The following is a 15455-nucleotide window of genomic DNA, read 5'->3' on the forward strand; positions in this document are numbered from 1 at the left end:
TCCCTTGGGAGCACCAGCAGGCCCTCTTTCCTCAGAGTACCGGGGGAGACCCCAGGCCCCTCCTCGGGGGCCCCCAGCCTCACCGTCCGTGCTGGCATCATCCACCAGAATGATCTCCTTCAGCAGGATGGCAGGGGTGGTGTGTAGGACGCTGTACACGGTCCGCAGCAGCGTGGACCAGGCCTCGTTGTGGAACACAATGATGACGCTGGTGGCAGGCAGCGGGGGGCAGCGCCGGAACTTCTGGTCGACACACCTGCACGGACGAAAGTGCAGATACAGTTCTCCGGGTCCCCGGTAGTTCCAGGGGCGGGGAGGGCTCTGGCCACAGATTCCTATAAGCATCCTCTGCTCCTCGGAAGCCCCAGCCTACAGTCCCCTTTGGAGCTGGGAATAGCGGCACGCTTTTTCCAGCTTATCCACTATTTGCCACCTACTCTGAGCCTCTGCACAGGTGCTAACCAACCCACTACAAAACCTGTCTCCCGGGACTTCCCTGGTGGTCCAGTGGCTAAGACTCTGTACTCCCAATGCAGGGGGCTTGGGTTCGATCTCTTGTCGCGGAACTAGACTGCACATGCTGCAACTAAGAGTTTGCATGCCATAACTGAAATATCCCTCATACCACAACTAAGATCAAAGATCCTGTGTATAGCAACTAAGACCCAGCACAGCAAAAAGCAAACAATCCCCCCCGACCAAAAAAACCCCAAACCTATTTCCCCCACCTGAGGTCCCAGAGGGAAAGTAACAAAGGGCAACTCTGACATCTGGAAAAAGTGACTACAAATTCCATATTCAATGAAAGGGAAAGACTTTACTCTTTACAGTGAACGGTTCCACTCAAACCCGTTTCCTCACGAATTCCCTGTAATTCGATACTATCATCACTAACATTTTCCTGTGACTTGTCTCTATCCTCATCCACTCCAACCACTCTGGGGCCCTAGGTTGCACTGCTCCCTCCCCGAAACACCATCTCAGGAGGGGGTGGGAATGTGTCAATGCTGGATCTCAAGGAATTGTGCAGCCTAACTCCCTTTCTTTCTTTTAAAAAAGTACTTATTTATTTATTTGGCTGCACTGGGTCTAAGGTGCAACATGCAGGATCTTTAATCTTAGTTGCGGAATGTGGGATCTAGTTCCCTGACCAGGGATTGAACCCGGTCCCCCTACATTGGGAGTGGGGAGTCTCAGCCACTAGACCACCAGGGAAGTCTCTAAATGCCTTTTTTAAACCCCCTCTGCAGGTCAGAGAGATTTCTCAGGGGCCCTCCAGAGAAGACTTCCAGACCTCCTCCACTGGCTGCCCTCAGGCCCACTGCCCTTCCCTGTGAGGAGTTCTGGTAACTCAGGATTGCTCCATGTTCTACGCCTCTAATACTTGGTCCAAGTCTGAGGGACTCCAGGTTCACAGCCCTAAAGAATCATGAACCTAGAATGGAAACTGCCATGTGTGGGCATGAACACTCAGTCGCATCCTAGTCATTGCAACCCCATGGACTGTAGCCCACCTCTGTCGATGGGATTCTCCAGGAAAGAATACTGGACTGGGTTTCCATTTCTTCCTCCAGCAGATCTTCCTGACCCAAGGATGGAACCCAGGCCTCCTGCATCTCTTGCACTGCAGACAGATTCTTTATGGCTGAGCCACTGGGGAAGTCCCTAACTGCCATATGAGAAAAGGCCAAAAACGGTATTCCTCTTGAGTTGGGAATGACAAAGTCTACACGAGAAAGACACAAAACCTTTGACGGGAGGCCAGTAAGAACACAGACTGAAGTGGCCACAACTCAAAGATCTAAGAGCTGGTTCACTGCCCAGGACTGAAAGTACAAACAGGTTCAAATAATTGGTTGGAATGAGTTCATGGCCCTGAGTCTTCACTGAAAGAAACCAGGAGGTGAGCAGTAATCCTGACCACCAGGGCCGTTTTCGGGAAATGTCCCTTGTTAGGAGCTCAGCGGCAGAGTCCTGCAGTCTCTAGCCTCTCGGCAGAGGGCAAGGCCCCCAAATCTGTGGGCTGCAGTCAGGCACTCCTAGTCACCCCTTGGCCCGCCGTGGTCCCCATCAGGAGTTCCTTTTTCTGTATCCTGTCACCTTCACAACTGTTTTTCTCTCTCACAGGTTTCCCTGAGACTCTGGCCTGACCATGATGCCCTTGAATCCCAATCCCTAGGATAACGACAATGGATCAGGAAAAGAAAGGAGGGCTTAGAGGAAACCCTTGCCCACACTCTAAAATCCCTATCAGAGACATTCCTGGTGGTGCAGTGGTCAAGAATTTACCTTCCAATGCAGGGGATGCAGGTTTGATCCCTGGTTGGGGAACTAAGATCCCACATGCCTCAGGGCAACCAAGCCCATATGCCACAACTGCTGAGCTGGAGTGCCACAACAAAGACCCGATGCAGCCAAATAAATAAATAAATATTGATATAAAATAAAATCCATGTCAGCCCTTTACATTGGCTGTGGACATACCAGCCACGCCTTTGGCAGAATCCTGGCCTCATCCTGGGATACGGTGCTACTTACTCAGGGGGTCGGGTGTCTGGCCCCAGGGTCCTCTGCAGGGAGATGCGGTCACTGGCAAAGGCATTGAAGCAGTGCTTCTTATAGCCCTCTTCCTTTTCCTGGGTCTCCTGGGGTGTCCACTCTTTCTTCTGAAATGCTTTCCCATCCGCCCCAGGGCCATTGGGGTCCTGTGGCGGCCGTTCCCAGAATGGCTTCAGTTCAGTTGGGGTGTAGAACCCTGGGAGGCAGGACTGGTTGGAGGAGGCCAGTGTCTGCTGGGGCTCCGGAGCCCTGATCTGGAACTTGGGCATGGAGTCCCTGAGGTTGTGCACGGCCCCCAGCATGAGGTCCAGGACGTGGTCCTTCTGGCTCACCAAGGACCTCAGCCAAGGCTTCTCTGTGGCCTGCTCCCTGCCACTCACGTCCCTCTGCAGGATGAAGAGGAAGAACACGAAGGCGCTGCCCACCATGACCAGGCGCACGGTCATGTGGCGTCTGCGGAGCAGCCTCATCCTCCGGAACTGATGAGGACCCGGCTGAGTCAGCTCCGACTGCTGCGCCTGGCCCTGGAAACAGCACGAGGTGTCGTGGTGGCCACACCCTGGGGCCTCAGCCTGAGAAGGAAGGATGAGAGAGAGAAATGAGCCAAGGCAGGTGGAGGAAGGGAGTCGGGATTTGCAGGTTCTCGTCCAGGCTGTGCTGCTGAATGGTGACATCACCTTAGTCCAATCACGTTACTTGCCTGCACCTAAACTGTCTCCATCCAGATAAGAAGGAGAATGGACCCTGTTTCTTTCCTGCCCTAAGATTCTGAGGTTCATGGACCTAGAAAAACTGGAAACTTGAAATGCTACATGAAGAAATTTAATCAATGTAACCACTTTTTGAAACAATTTGGCATTTTCTAGAAAAATTTAAAATGTTCACACCTTATGACCCCTGCAATTCCTCTCCTGGTTTTACATCTCAGATAAACATATGACCAAAGGCATGCACAAGAACATTTCTAGCAGTACCCACAAAAAAGGCAAAAATTAGAAATAATCCTAATGTCTATCAGCATTATAATGAATAAACAGTGTGAAATATCCACAGCACATGGACTGCACAACCATGACAACGAATGAACCATTTCTATATGCCACAACACAGATGCAAGGTTGAGCGAAAAAAAAAAAAAAGAAGTTTCTGAAGAGGGAGGAAAGACATGGGAATAAAGGTACATGGGGGACTTCAAAATAAGCTTTTTTTTTAAAGTGAATGGTGGCTTCTGGCAGCACTGCTATTCTTTATACCCTATGCACATTTTATCAATATTTTCTGTATCTATTCATATTTAATAAAAAAATTAAAAACAATTTTAAAATCTAAGATTCTAATGACAGCACCTTCCAGGCAGGACCATGGCCCTGAGCATCCATCCTCATATATGTGGTACCAGGCTCAGAGGAAGAGTGTTTGCAAAACTTTCTGTAGACAGTTCTGCAAGTATAAGACTCATGGGGTAAGCACTAGATGTTGGTGGCAACAGACCTGCGCACAAATTCTAGATCTGCAGCTTCTAACAATAATAGCACCTACCTCCTAGAGTTGTTTGTTGTAAGGATTAAGTTCAATGAAATAATTCCTGGAAAAAGCTTAGCAGTCTCTGCACCCAGTCAATGCTCAGAAAGTGTTAGTTTTTATCAGTAGCAGCTGTGTGACCCTCGGGCACATGACTTAATCTCTCTAAGCCTCAACTTCCTCATCTATAAAGTGGGGGTGACTAGTAACTAACCCACAGGGGATGTGAGGATTAAATCAGAAATAATGTATATAAAATACTCAGCTGAGTGTCTGGCACAGACGGAGCCCTCAATTATTTCTATGATTGTCACTAATAAATCCCTGCTCAGTTTCCCAGAAATTATCCTCAGGCACCCGGTCTTTGGCCAAAGCCACACTCATTACTCTGTCTTAAAAAGAACTTCAGTGGAGCTGTGTTGTTAAACACACAAGCTGCTGCCTATGGAGAAGCCTGGTATTTGGAGTCACTCGGATCCACTTGGGGCACAGGTGGCTGTCATGATGTGAAGTGGGAACAGGGGTCACTTTGGGCAGGGGGGGGGAGATGTTCTCTTTTAAAACCTCAGATTCATGCATATAGCAAACAGACACAAAGTATCTGCTATGCATAGGAAGCTGAAACTGCGCACCTCCTGTAAACAGCAAGCATGAAGCAAGCACCTTTGTATGTAGCAAGCACACTGAATTTCTGCCTCTACGCAGCCACATACTGAAAGCCTACCATGTACATAGCAAGCATGTGCTGAGTACCTACTGTATACAGCAAATATACCTAAGCACCTACTTCACACAAATATGTTAAAGAGAAACATTTCAAGTGCCTGCTGTATATAGTGCTTTTTGTAAAAAAAAAAAAAAAAAGATTCAGCAGCACCATCAAAAATTGAATAAGATTAAATCTTTTTGAGCATCTATTTTATATTAGGTATTGTCTGGGAGATAGAGGAGCTTTGTTGATTCTGCCAGTATTGAGTGAATTCCTGCTTTATGCCAGATACTCTGCCAGATGGTGGCCAGCCAGAAGGTGAGCAAGCTACACTGCAGGGAGGACCATGTGAAGTCCTGTTCTTGACAAAGGACTGTGTGCAGTAGGGGCTGTTTCTCCCCCAAGTCTGGTGACCTCCTCGACCTTGCCAGCCACACTTCTGGTAATCGTCTTCTTACGCAGAGAGCCCAGCCTTCAAGGAGAGTACAGTCAATTGCGGGAGTCAAATTTTAAGCAGAGGCACCCAGCCTGAGAGAGGCAGCCTCGGGGGCAGAGGGAGAGAGGATGCAGTAAACTCACTGAGTAGGGGAGGGTGATGCTTGTGAAGTCCCTCTGGAGAGAAACTTGGGCTGAGCCCTAACCCACAAGGAGGAGTTGGCTGGTGACGTGAGCACATGTCAGGCAGAGGGAACAACATATAGAAAGCCCGAGATGCAGGAGACAGCATGATCCATCAGAGAACTCCAAGGAATTTGGTTTGGTGGGAGGATGAAGCCTGATGGGAGGAGCAGGTGATGGGTCTGGAGAGGTGGCTTGAAATCAAGTCATCAAAGCAAAGAGCTTGCCCTTGACCGGAGGCATGGGGAGCAGTAAAGATTAGTGGGAGCCCAGCATTACAAGAGGAGGAGTGTGACAGCTGGTGGAGGGCGTCTAGGAGATGCACCTGACTGGCAGCTGGGTGACCAGTTAAGAGGAACTAGGGGGTGGTCTGACCCAAGATAGCAGCAGTGCGGATGAGGAGGGAGGGTGTGGTGCCAGGGGAACGCCCCTGGGTGGTGAGGTGAAACAGTCCACTCCAGCTGGGACACAGAGGGACACAGAGAGGTGGGAGATGCCTCCTTCCCCACCAGATTTTAAAATCTAGTTGGAGAACAAGAACTGGGTTCGGGGAGCACCAGTCCCAGGAGGGAATAGGAGCAGGAAAAAAATCTATCTCTGAATACCCTTTTGCACTTTGAACCCTGACAACATTATCTATTCAAAAAGTAACACAATTTGAACTAAGAGCACAGACAAGAACAATAGCCCGTGGGCTTGAAGAAGGCTTCAAGGAGGAAATGGAAATTCAATGTAGAGGCGGTGTCCTATCTAGGGGTTGCTGGGCTGATTGATGCCTGACTTTGACATCTCATCGATTCTGCAACTGCCCCAGCTAAGCACAGACCAAGGGCCGCAGAATGGGGAAGTGTTTGCTACAATAGTGTTGAACCATCTGAACGTGGCATCTCCCTGACACTTTGTCTGTCTACCTTCCGCTCCAACAAGAAAGAGGGAGCACAGTTAGAAACAAAGGCATGGTACAGGCATAACCTGGGAGTTGCTATGCAGTCAGTTCCAGACCACAGCAAGAAAGTGGGTCACGCGATTTTTTGGTTTCCCAGGATATAGAAAAGTTATGTTTATACCATATTGTAGTCTATTAAGTGTGCAATAGCATTATGTAAAAAAAAAAAAGAAAGTATATACTTTAATTAAAAAATAACACTTCCGGAAAAATTTCAGCAATAGATTTGCTGGATATAGGGTTGCCACAAACCTTCAATTTGTAAAAAATGCAGTATCTGTGAAGCAAGACAAAGTAAAGCACAATAAAATGACATATGCCTCCTACAAAGCTTAGTTATCAGCTACTGCCAAGTGCTTAAGACTCACCTCCTCCAGGAAGGCCTCCCTGACTGACTCACTCAGAATCACCCAGGTCACTCCAACTCCCTCGTCTTGACATCGCAGTGCGATTCACCTTTGTTCCTTTGTTCCCTCCTAAAGAGAGACTTGGGGTTAAACTGAGCTCTCCCCAGGCATCTGCTCTCTCAATCCAGCCTGGCTGTCTGAGGCTTTCTCTCTGGTGCTTGCAGTTCCTCAAGGTACTAACCACATCCTGAAATGAAACAAGACACCTGTGATTAGCCTTGGCAGTAAAGGGACTCTGGTTTGTTTGCTTGGCATGCGGGTGATGGGAAAGAGTCTCTTCGAAGGGACACAAAGTCCAGTGTAAGTCAGAAGACTTTGTCTTTAAGGATTCCTGCTCTCTGCGTAGGAGACGATTACCAGAAGTGTGGCTGGCAAGGTCAGGGAGGGCACCAGACTTGGGGGAGAAACAACCCCTACTGCACACAGTCCTTAGGCAAGAGCAGGGCTTCACATGGTCCTCCCCGCAGTGTAGCTCGCTCACCTTCTGGCTGGCCAAGAGGTCCATTGGCAAGTATGCCCAAGGCCCTCAACCACTCATTCCCTCCTGCTGCTGCTAAACTTTCATTCCCAACTCTTTTTTCTCCAGCCACCCTTGGGATTGCAACATCAGACCATCTTGATTTTAGTACTGAGATGATACCAGAAATCCTCTTATTCTGGGAACATTTCCTTAGACTGAACAAACTGGACCTGTTTTCCTGGCCTCATTAGTCAGAATACAAATTTACCTTTTGTCACTGGTATAAGGGAACTGAGGCTTCACCCAGTCCAATGTCTATCAAACCGTTGATTGCAACTCATAATAGGATTGTGAAATACATTTAAAGTGTTGCAAATCAGCATGGAAAAAAATTATTTAAAAGATCAGATTAGACTAGAGCAAAAAAAAAAAACTACATCACAGGTAATATGGGTAAGTATTGTTTTGTTAAAATTTCATTTTGGTTATTACACATACATATATAGAGTAAGTGTACCAAAAGTCCTAGTATAATCTTATGCTTTAATAACTTTGGAAGTATAAATGCCACAGACTTACAAAGAACATCATTTGAAAGTTTAAATTTCTTTCACCTCGTTTCTATGAATTTTGAATAATAAATTATTATTTTAATGTCTGTCTCCATCTGTTGAAGATGATAAACATTTCCTGATACAAAATTAAAATGAAAAGTTGTTATTCAAAATTCACATAGGTGAAAGGAATCACATTTTCAAATGATGTTTTTTGTTAGTTTGTAAAATTCATACCTCTTAGGCGACTAAAGTATAAAATTTTCCTAAAGGGAATTCCCTGGTGGTCCAGTGGTTAGGACTCAGCGCTTTTTCTGCTGTGGCCAGGGTTCAATCCCTGGTGGGAGAACTAAGATCCCACACAACAAAGCTTTCCTGAGACTTTTGAGATACCCTGTCACACATAAGAAGATACTAAGTTTTCTTGTAAAATGCCCCCCTTCCAACTTCTACCCATCCCCCCATCCCCTCCCCCCTCCTCCCACCACCTTCCCCAGGTCCAGTCAAAAAGCCAGTGATACAGTCTAATTCCTCCATTTTACAGCCTAGTTTCCTCCAATAAACCTTCCTAGTCTCTTGCAGAATTTCTATCTCTAGTCTCACCCGCTTGTGTGTGTGCTAAGTCGCTCCAGTCCTGTCTGACTCTGTGTGACCCCATGGACTGTAGCCCACCAGGCTCCTCTGCCCATGGAATTCTCCAGGCAAGAATACTGGAGTGAGTTGCCCATGCCCTCCTCCAGGGGATCTTCCCGACCTAGGGATCGAACCCGATTCTCTTATGTTTCACATCTTATGATCCCACGTCTCTCAGGTCTCCTGCATTGGCAGGTGGGTTCTTTACCTCTACTGCCACCTGGGAAGCCCCTCACCCCCCCTTAGCAAACTGTTTATACTTCTTCTTTGATCTTTTCACAGTCTCTCCTCTCTCACACCTTTGTGAACTGGACCAGAGAGGGCAGGTTGTTTTCAGCTTTTTGTCGCTTGCAAAGTTCTAGCACAAAGCTTGCATGTGGCAGGTACTTCAAAAACTCTTGTTAAATGAGATGAGGCCAATAGGGTTAACATGACCCATTTAAAGCCACAGAGGTGAGCCCTGGCTTCACTAAATGATGTTTTTGAATGTGTTTGTGCATGTGAGTTACACGACAGTCTGTTGCTACACACCAGTGAGCCACGTAGACTAGGTCCTTCTGAGTCCAGTACTCTTATTTGACAGCGAGGCCAGTTTGGTTAGGTGACTTCTATTGTGTCACACAGCTCATGGCTCCTGGGAGCAGATGCCCATCTCTCAACTCCCAGGCACTGCTCTGTTCCCACCATTTTACCTTCCCCTTGGAGGTCACCTGGGGAGTTTGGGGACTAGTTTGGGTCTCCTGAACCTAGAGCAGGGCTATGTTCCAGAAACTCCCTATTTCACTGATAGACGCCCCACTTCCAACCTCTCCCCATCCCCCCAGCCCCTCCCCTCTCCTCCCACCACCTTCCCCAGGCTTGCCCTCCTCCAATTCTCACCTAGGACCACCAATGCTTTAAAGATGGCCACAAAAATAGTTCCCAGGTAAAGTTTTGGCCTTAGTGAGAACCAGGGTCAGCCACCCGGAACACGCCCTTGCTGGCCAGGTGGCCTATTTATAACAAAGTTTCTTTCTGTTTATCTAGGGAGCTGCTCACCTCCTAGAGATGTGGCAGCCAGGAAGTTAGCAGTGGCAACACCACCAACAGGGATGTTTGCTCAAGTTAGTCAGGCTATCACTCAATTACAGGTTTCTTGAAAAGTGATGACTATCACCACTCTCACTAGGAGCAGGTGTGTGACCGAGTTAACACCACGGTGGGGAGCCGACAGGTCCATTTCAAGCTACTGGTTGTGGGGAGGGGGCCAAGAGGCTGTTTTGGACAAATGAGTCTCCCTTTTTTCTCCCCGGGCAGCACTTTCTCAGTTATCAAAACCAACCTAACCTGCATTTCACTTCCTCTGTTCTGGTGCTGTGAACAAAGTAGCAAATTATCTCCTCCAAACCCCTCCTCCCACCTCTGACCTTTTTGATTACAGAATGCTGGTAGGTTTTCACTTTTCCCCATAATTATACCTTCAAAACACTTCAGCTTTCCCCCTCAACACTAGAGCTACAGTACGTGGCTGTATTTTCCCTGAAAGACTCACTGAAAGTTATTTCAGTAGCAAGTATATCAAGTTTTCTCCTGGGCTGATCTAGGTTCATCTTTTGTTTGCATAACATTTTAAGCTTTAGTTGCCCAAACACAGATTTTTTCCTTTGGAAAAAACCCAATTGAACTTAACTCATGCTGTGTCCCTAGAATAGGCTTGGCACATAGCAGGTGCTCAGCAAATGTTTCTTGATCTAGTCCAAGTTTGTAAAGTTACTGAAAAATCAAAATAATACCTGACCAAGCAGGAAGTTCACCAGCTCACAGGTTTTTGTCACTAAAGGATCTCCAGGTCCTGCCAGGTCGGGCAGGGATATGTAACCATTTCAAACTGAGCCTTGAGAGTCCTCAGAACCTAGGGATGAAGACGAACCCTAGGTGGGCATAGGCTGGGATTCCCTAATCATTTAGGAACCCTGGAGACAATCAGGTTGGGTTGGAGAGAAAGCCAGGGTCGGGGGCAGGGGAGAAAAAAAACTCGAACTGAGTCTTATCATCCATCAGCTGGCAGGAGGAGAGGGACGGATGGGGGTGTTTAACAGAAGGGGTATTCCTGAAGGCTTGCGCTCATCTTCAGGTTGAGGGGCAGGTGATGGGAGAGGACAGAACTGAAGCTTTCTCTTCTCTCTTCAGGTATGGTGCGCTCCTAGCTGTAGGACTTCTACCCAGGGCCACTGGATACCTGACATGCCACACCCTGAACTCAGGGTCTGTGGCCTGCCCCCTAAACTAGCCAGCCTTCCCAATTTCCCCATTGTGGCCAGTAGCGTCGAAACCCTGGAAACTACTCTTGCCCTTACTCTACTCCCAGGCATGGAGTTTCTAAATGGGTTTCAACATCAGGCTCACTCCATGCACGCTCCTGCTGATTCATTCTCTGCCTCCTGGATCCTCTTCTTCCTCTGCCCTTTCAAAACCATTCTCTGAGACTGTGTTCTTATGACCCAGTATCTGGAGGATCAGCAGAAGTTGCCTGCCAGCTTCCTCTGCTCAGGCCTCTCTCTCCCTTTCACAATCTAGAAGGGCCATATTCATATTCCTTTCCCGCCATTTGACTGTAGCAGAAACACGGCCTTGGCAGTCTGCTTCCTGTTTGCTCCTCACCCTCACTGGCTACCTTTTTCTCTTCAAAGCATTTTCCTTATGTTCTTGCTAAGCAGATCAAATAGCCAACATCCACTGGATCATCGAAAAAGCAAGAGAGTTCCAGAAAAACATCGACTTCTGCTTTATTGACTATGCCAAAGCCTTTGACTGCGTGGATCACAACAAACTGTGGAAAATTCTGAAAGAGATGGGAATACCAGACCACCTGACCTGCCTCCTGAGAAATCTGTATGCAGGTCAAGAAGCAACAGTTAGAACTGGACATGGAACAACAGACTGGTTCTAAATCGGGAAAGGAGTACATCAATGTTGTATATTGTCACCCTGTTTATTTAACTTATATGCAGAGTACATCATGCAAAATGCTGGGCTGGAAGAAGCACAAACTGGAATCAAGATTGCCAGGAGAAATATCAATAACCTTGATATGCAAATAACACCACCCTTATGGCAGAAATCGAAGAACTAAAGAGCCTCTTGATGAAAGTGAAAGAGGAGAGTGAAACAGTTGGCTTAAAGCTGAACATTCAGAAAACTAAGATCATGGGACCCAGTCTCTTCACTTCATGGCAAATAGATGGGGAAACAATGGAAACAGTGAGAAACTTTATTTTCTTGGGCTGCAGATGGTGACTGCAGCCATGAAATTAAAAGACACTTTCTCCTTGGAAGAAAAGCTATGACCAACCTAGACCACATATCAAAAAGCAAAGACATTACTTTGCCAACAAAGGTCCGTCTAGTCAAAGCTATGTTTTTTCCAGTAGTCATGTATGGATGTGAGAGTTGGACTATAAAGAAAGCTGAGCGCCAAAGAATTGATGCTTTTGAACCAAGCTGTTGGAGATGACTCTTGAGAGTCTCTTGGACTGCAAGGAGATCCAACCAGTCCATCCTAAAGAAAATCAGTCCTGAATATTCATTGGAAGGGCTGATGCTAAAGCTGAAACTCCAACACTTTGGCCACCTGATGCAAAGAACTGACTCATTAGAAAAGACCCTGATGCTGGGAAAGATTGAAGGTGGGAGGAGAAGGGGATGACAGAGGATGAGATGGTTGGATGGTATCACCAGCATGAATTAAGTAAGCTCAACTCATGAGCTGAGTTTGAGTAAGCTCGGGGAGTTGGTGATGGACAGGGAAGCCTGGTGTGCTGCAGTCCATGGGGTCGCAGAGTCAGACACAACTGAGTGACTGAACTGGACTGAAAGCAAATTATGTTTCTTTTCTTTAATTCTTACCTGAAACTCCCCTCCTCCAAGAAGCCTTCTCAGACTAAAGGGCATCTTACTGCCATTAGTATTGGGTGTATTTGTTTCCAAGTTTCATGGCCCATGTTTCTTCACATAGGACTTCCCCACTAGATTTTATGGGGGAGGGAGAACCAACAGGTTTAGACATTGGGCTGCCTAGGTCCCCTTTTCTTTCATCTTCTCAAATCTTTAAATCCTGGTCCCCAACCTTCTGCCTCTAGTATGCTTTTCCCAACTGGTTCACCTAACCTTCCTATTCCTATAGCATCCCTCCATCCTGAGGTATCTGGTTGTTAATTCCACGCCCTGATCTGTCTGTTCTTTGTTTTCTGCTATCAGCAGAGGTGAGGGTGAGGATTGAGTTTTCTTCGTTTCTTCACATCTCTACCCAGGGCTGAGGACCAGGCTGCACAGGAGACTGGAGAATAACCTGACCTCCCAGGGCTCTCAGGTGCCACAAAAGAGTCTTGTAACAGTCCTTCTTCTCCCCAGACTGAGGCCATCCTTGTTCGCTGGGCAAGCCTTGTACACAGCACAATTACAGCTTTGAGCCCGACACAGAGACAGGCACTGCCCTGCACTTGACCTCTCATTCATCCAAACCCTCACTCTCATTCCCATCAAATGAGAAAGGGTATGCTGGGCTTTCCCAGAGAGGAGCAGAGGGCTGTATGATGATCAGAGTTCACCCAAATCTTTGGCACAGCCGCTGGGTCCCTCCAGGACAGAGAAACCCACTTTGGACCTCAGCTTCACTTCTAGGGCTGGAGATGTCAGAACATGTCCATGAAACCAGAGGAGGTTCAGAACAATACCAGAACCTTTTTTAATATCACTGCTTGCTATACCAAAGCAAGACACAGTTGTCTTTTTCCATTTTACATATAAGGAAACTGAAGCCCACACAAGTTTAGTAACCTGACCAAGGACACACAGCTATGAAATGGAAGAGGCAGAATTTGCTCCCAAGCCCACATCTCTCCAAAGCCCACTATCTTAACCATAGCACCATGTTGCCTTGCACTTGGCTGGTGCTTGGAGCTTTGACAAAGCATTTTCACATACACCTTCTCACTTGTTCCCCACCCAGGGAGTGTTTATGTGATTTGGCCAAGGTTAGACAGCTAATTTAGTGACAGAGCTCAGCCAGCTCTCCGCCTCCATTATACCCACTGCCTTGGCCCTAGGGTTAGTTGTCCCTTTGATTCCTGATTTCTGTTCTAGGCAATGGCTATATGGGCTAAGCCCAAGCCCGTATCTCTTGTTCAGGTTTCTCCCAACTGAATTTGGGGCTGAGATGTTTCTGATCTCAGACAGTTTTTGACATGCCTCAGGGCTTCCCTTTTCAGGCGTGAGTTTTTCCACGTGGGTAGGAGTCAGCTGTTCTGCTAACTATGGGCAGTGATTACCAAGGATGAGGGCTTTCCAGGCAGCCCAGTATTCGTGGTTCCACCACCTCTAGACCACATTCCCATTGACAGGCCTGCTCTGCTAACTGCTCTGGTGCCCCTGAAAGTTGTTTTGTTACCTCTGGGTGCCTAAAGTGAATAGCACTGTTAAGAAACAGGTCAGGAATTATCTGCAAGGATGCTGGCTTCTGCTGGATAACTTGAACTAAAGTAAATTTCCAACCCCTCACGTTAGCTTGCGCTATTGATCACATGCATTTGCCTGTCTCATTCTTTTCGCTCTTCCTGTAATGGGCAGAGACACAGCTCATTCACCGCGAGAAAGGGGCGTGGGCAGTGTACACATATCTCTGGCAAAATGAGCACAAGCCCCAGGTTCTTTGGTGTGTCCAGAGTTATTAACCTCCTGCAGTGTCTGCAAACTGCATTTGCAGGTCTGGCAGGGCACTGGGAGTGCAGTGTTAGAACTCTCCTTGTGAATGTTGCAATGGGGTGGCTGGCTAATAGAGGGATCTGTCTTATGCTGTGCTGGCAAATTGACACCTCACCATCCCCCCACACACAGAGAAGCCCTGTGCTAACCTCCGCAGAGGTCAGTGTCTGGGACGACAGGCTCTGGGGGCAAGTAACAAACTATTTCTCCTTTCGGTTGGCCTGGGGTTTGGGACAAGTGACAGGAAATCAGGAAGTCGGTGACAGTCACAGTCATGAACACCCATCAGACTCCCTCCCAACAATACTGAGCACACAGTTCCTGCCCTTTAAAGGCCCAAGTCTCCACAGGGAGGATGTCTGAGACGCTGCCCTCACCCGGGAGGTTTCTCTCGCCGGCTCACTCCTGCTCAGGAGCCGCGCCGCCCCGGGAAGGAGGGAACCTCTCTGAAAGGTTTTCTGCAGCTGAGCACAGGGGGATGGCTCAGCGCGGGGCGATGGGGGCACAAAAGGGATGCCAGGGCATGGGTGAGGGGCAGAGGTTGCAGAGTCCCGGAGGCAGTGCTGCTTGCACCGCTCCCACCCCACCCCTCCAGGACCCAGAGACCCCAGCTTTTCTTTCAACCTTAAGGCGCGAAGGTGTAGGGAGTCCTACCGAGGGAGGAGCTAGAGGCCACCACGACGGATGGCCCAGCCCGGCCCTGCCCCTTCGTGTTGCTGTCCGGGGTGGCGAGGAAGAGGAGTAGTAGAAGATCGGCGGAGGGGGGAGGTGGATGGGGGACAAGGACTTGGGAGAAGCGATCTCGACCGGCAGGAAGTCCCAAGAAGCGGGAGGGCTCTGGGTTCTAAGGCCAGAGAAGGGTGGCGGGCTGCTTCTGCTTCTTACCTGTGGTGCCCGGGCGGAGCCGCAGCCGCGCGGCCGTGCAGCTCACCGGTTTCCCGACGGGACGTCCTGGAGGGCGGGGCCGAGGCGGGCCCTGCACGACCGCTGGAGCGCGTCCTCCCCGCCCCTCCCGGGTCAGGTGCCGGGGGCCGAGCTCCCCAGCATTGCTCTGCGTGGCGGAACGCCGGCTTGCTGCGGGGCCGCCCCCCGGCCCATGGACCCCGCCCCCGCCGCCGCGGCTGGGATCCCGGCTGCTCCGGCTTCTCCACATCTCAGCAAGTTCCGGGGGCCAGTCTCCGCGGCCAGGCTCTCGGCGTCGATAAAGATTGGAGGGTCCCGGCCATCACAAAGACGACAGGCGTGAGCCGCCGGCATGTGCGCGGGCTCAGTGGCCGTGTGGCCGCAGCGCTCAGAGTCTGGAGGAAGA

At 48.8% G+C, this 15455-nt stretch overlaps 1 protein-coding gene across 1 annotated transcript in view; it reads right to left on the reverse strand.

The window, feature by feature from the left end:
• GALNT6 (polypeptide N-acetylgalactosaminyltransferase 6) overlaps window positions 1-15169 on the reverse strand; it is a 36102-nt gene extending 20933 nt beyond the window's left edge. Inside the window, exons 1-4 of the mRNA XM_043446726.1 lie at window positions 15032-15169; window positions 6722-6947; window positions 2539-3131; window positions 84-256 (exon numbers count right to left, since the gene is read on the reverse strand). Of these exons, the coding sequence (XP_043302661.1) occupies window positions 84-256; window positions 2539-3029 (664 nt within the window). The 5' untranslated portion in view covers window positions 3030-3131; window positions 6722-6947; window positions 15032-15169. The remainder of the gene's footprint in view (window positions 1-83; window positions 257-2538; window positions 3132-6721; window positions 6948-15031) is intronic.
• Between the last annotated feature and the right edge of the window lie 286 nt (window positions 15170-15455).

The sequence above is a fragment of the Cervus canadensis genome, chromosome 25 (genome assembly GCF_019320065.1).
Source record: "Cervus canadensis isolate Bull #8, Minnesota chromosome 25, ASM1932006v1, whole genome shotgun sequence".
NCBI classification, from domain to species: domain Eukaryota; kingdom Metazoa; phylum Chordata; class Mammalia; order Artiodactyla; family Cervidae; genus Cervus; species Cervus canadensis.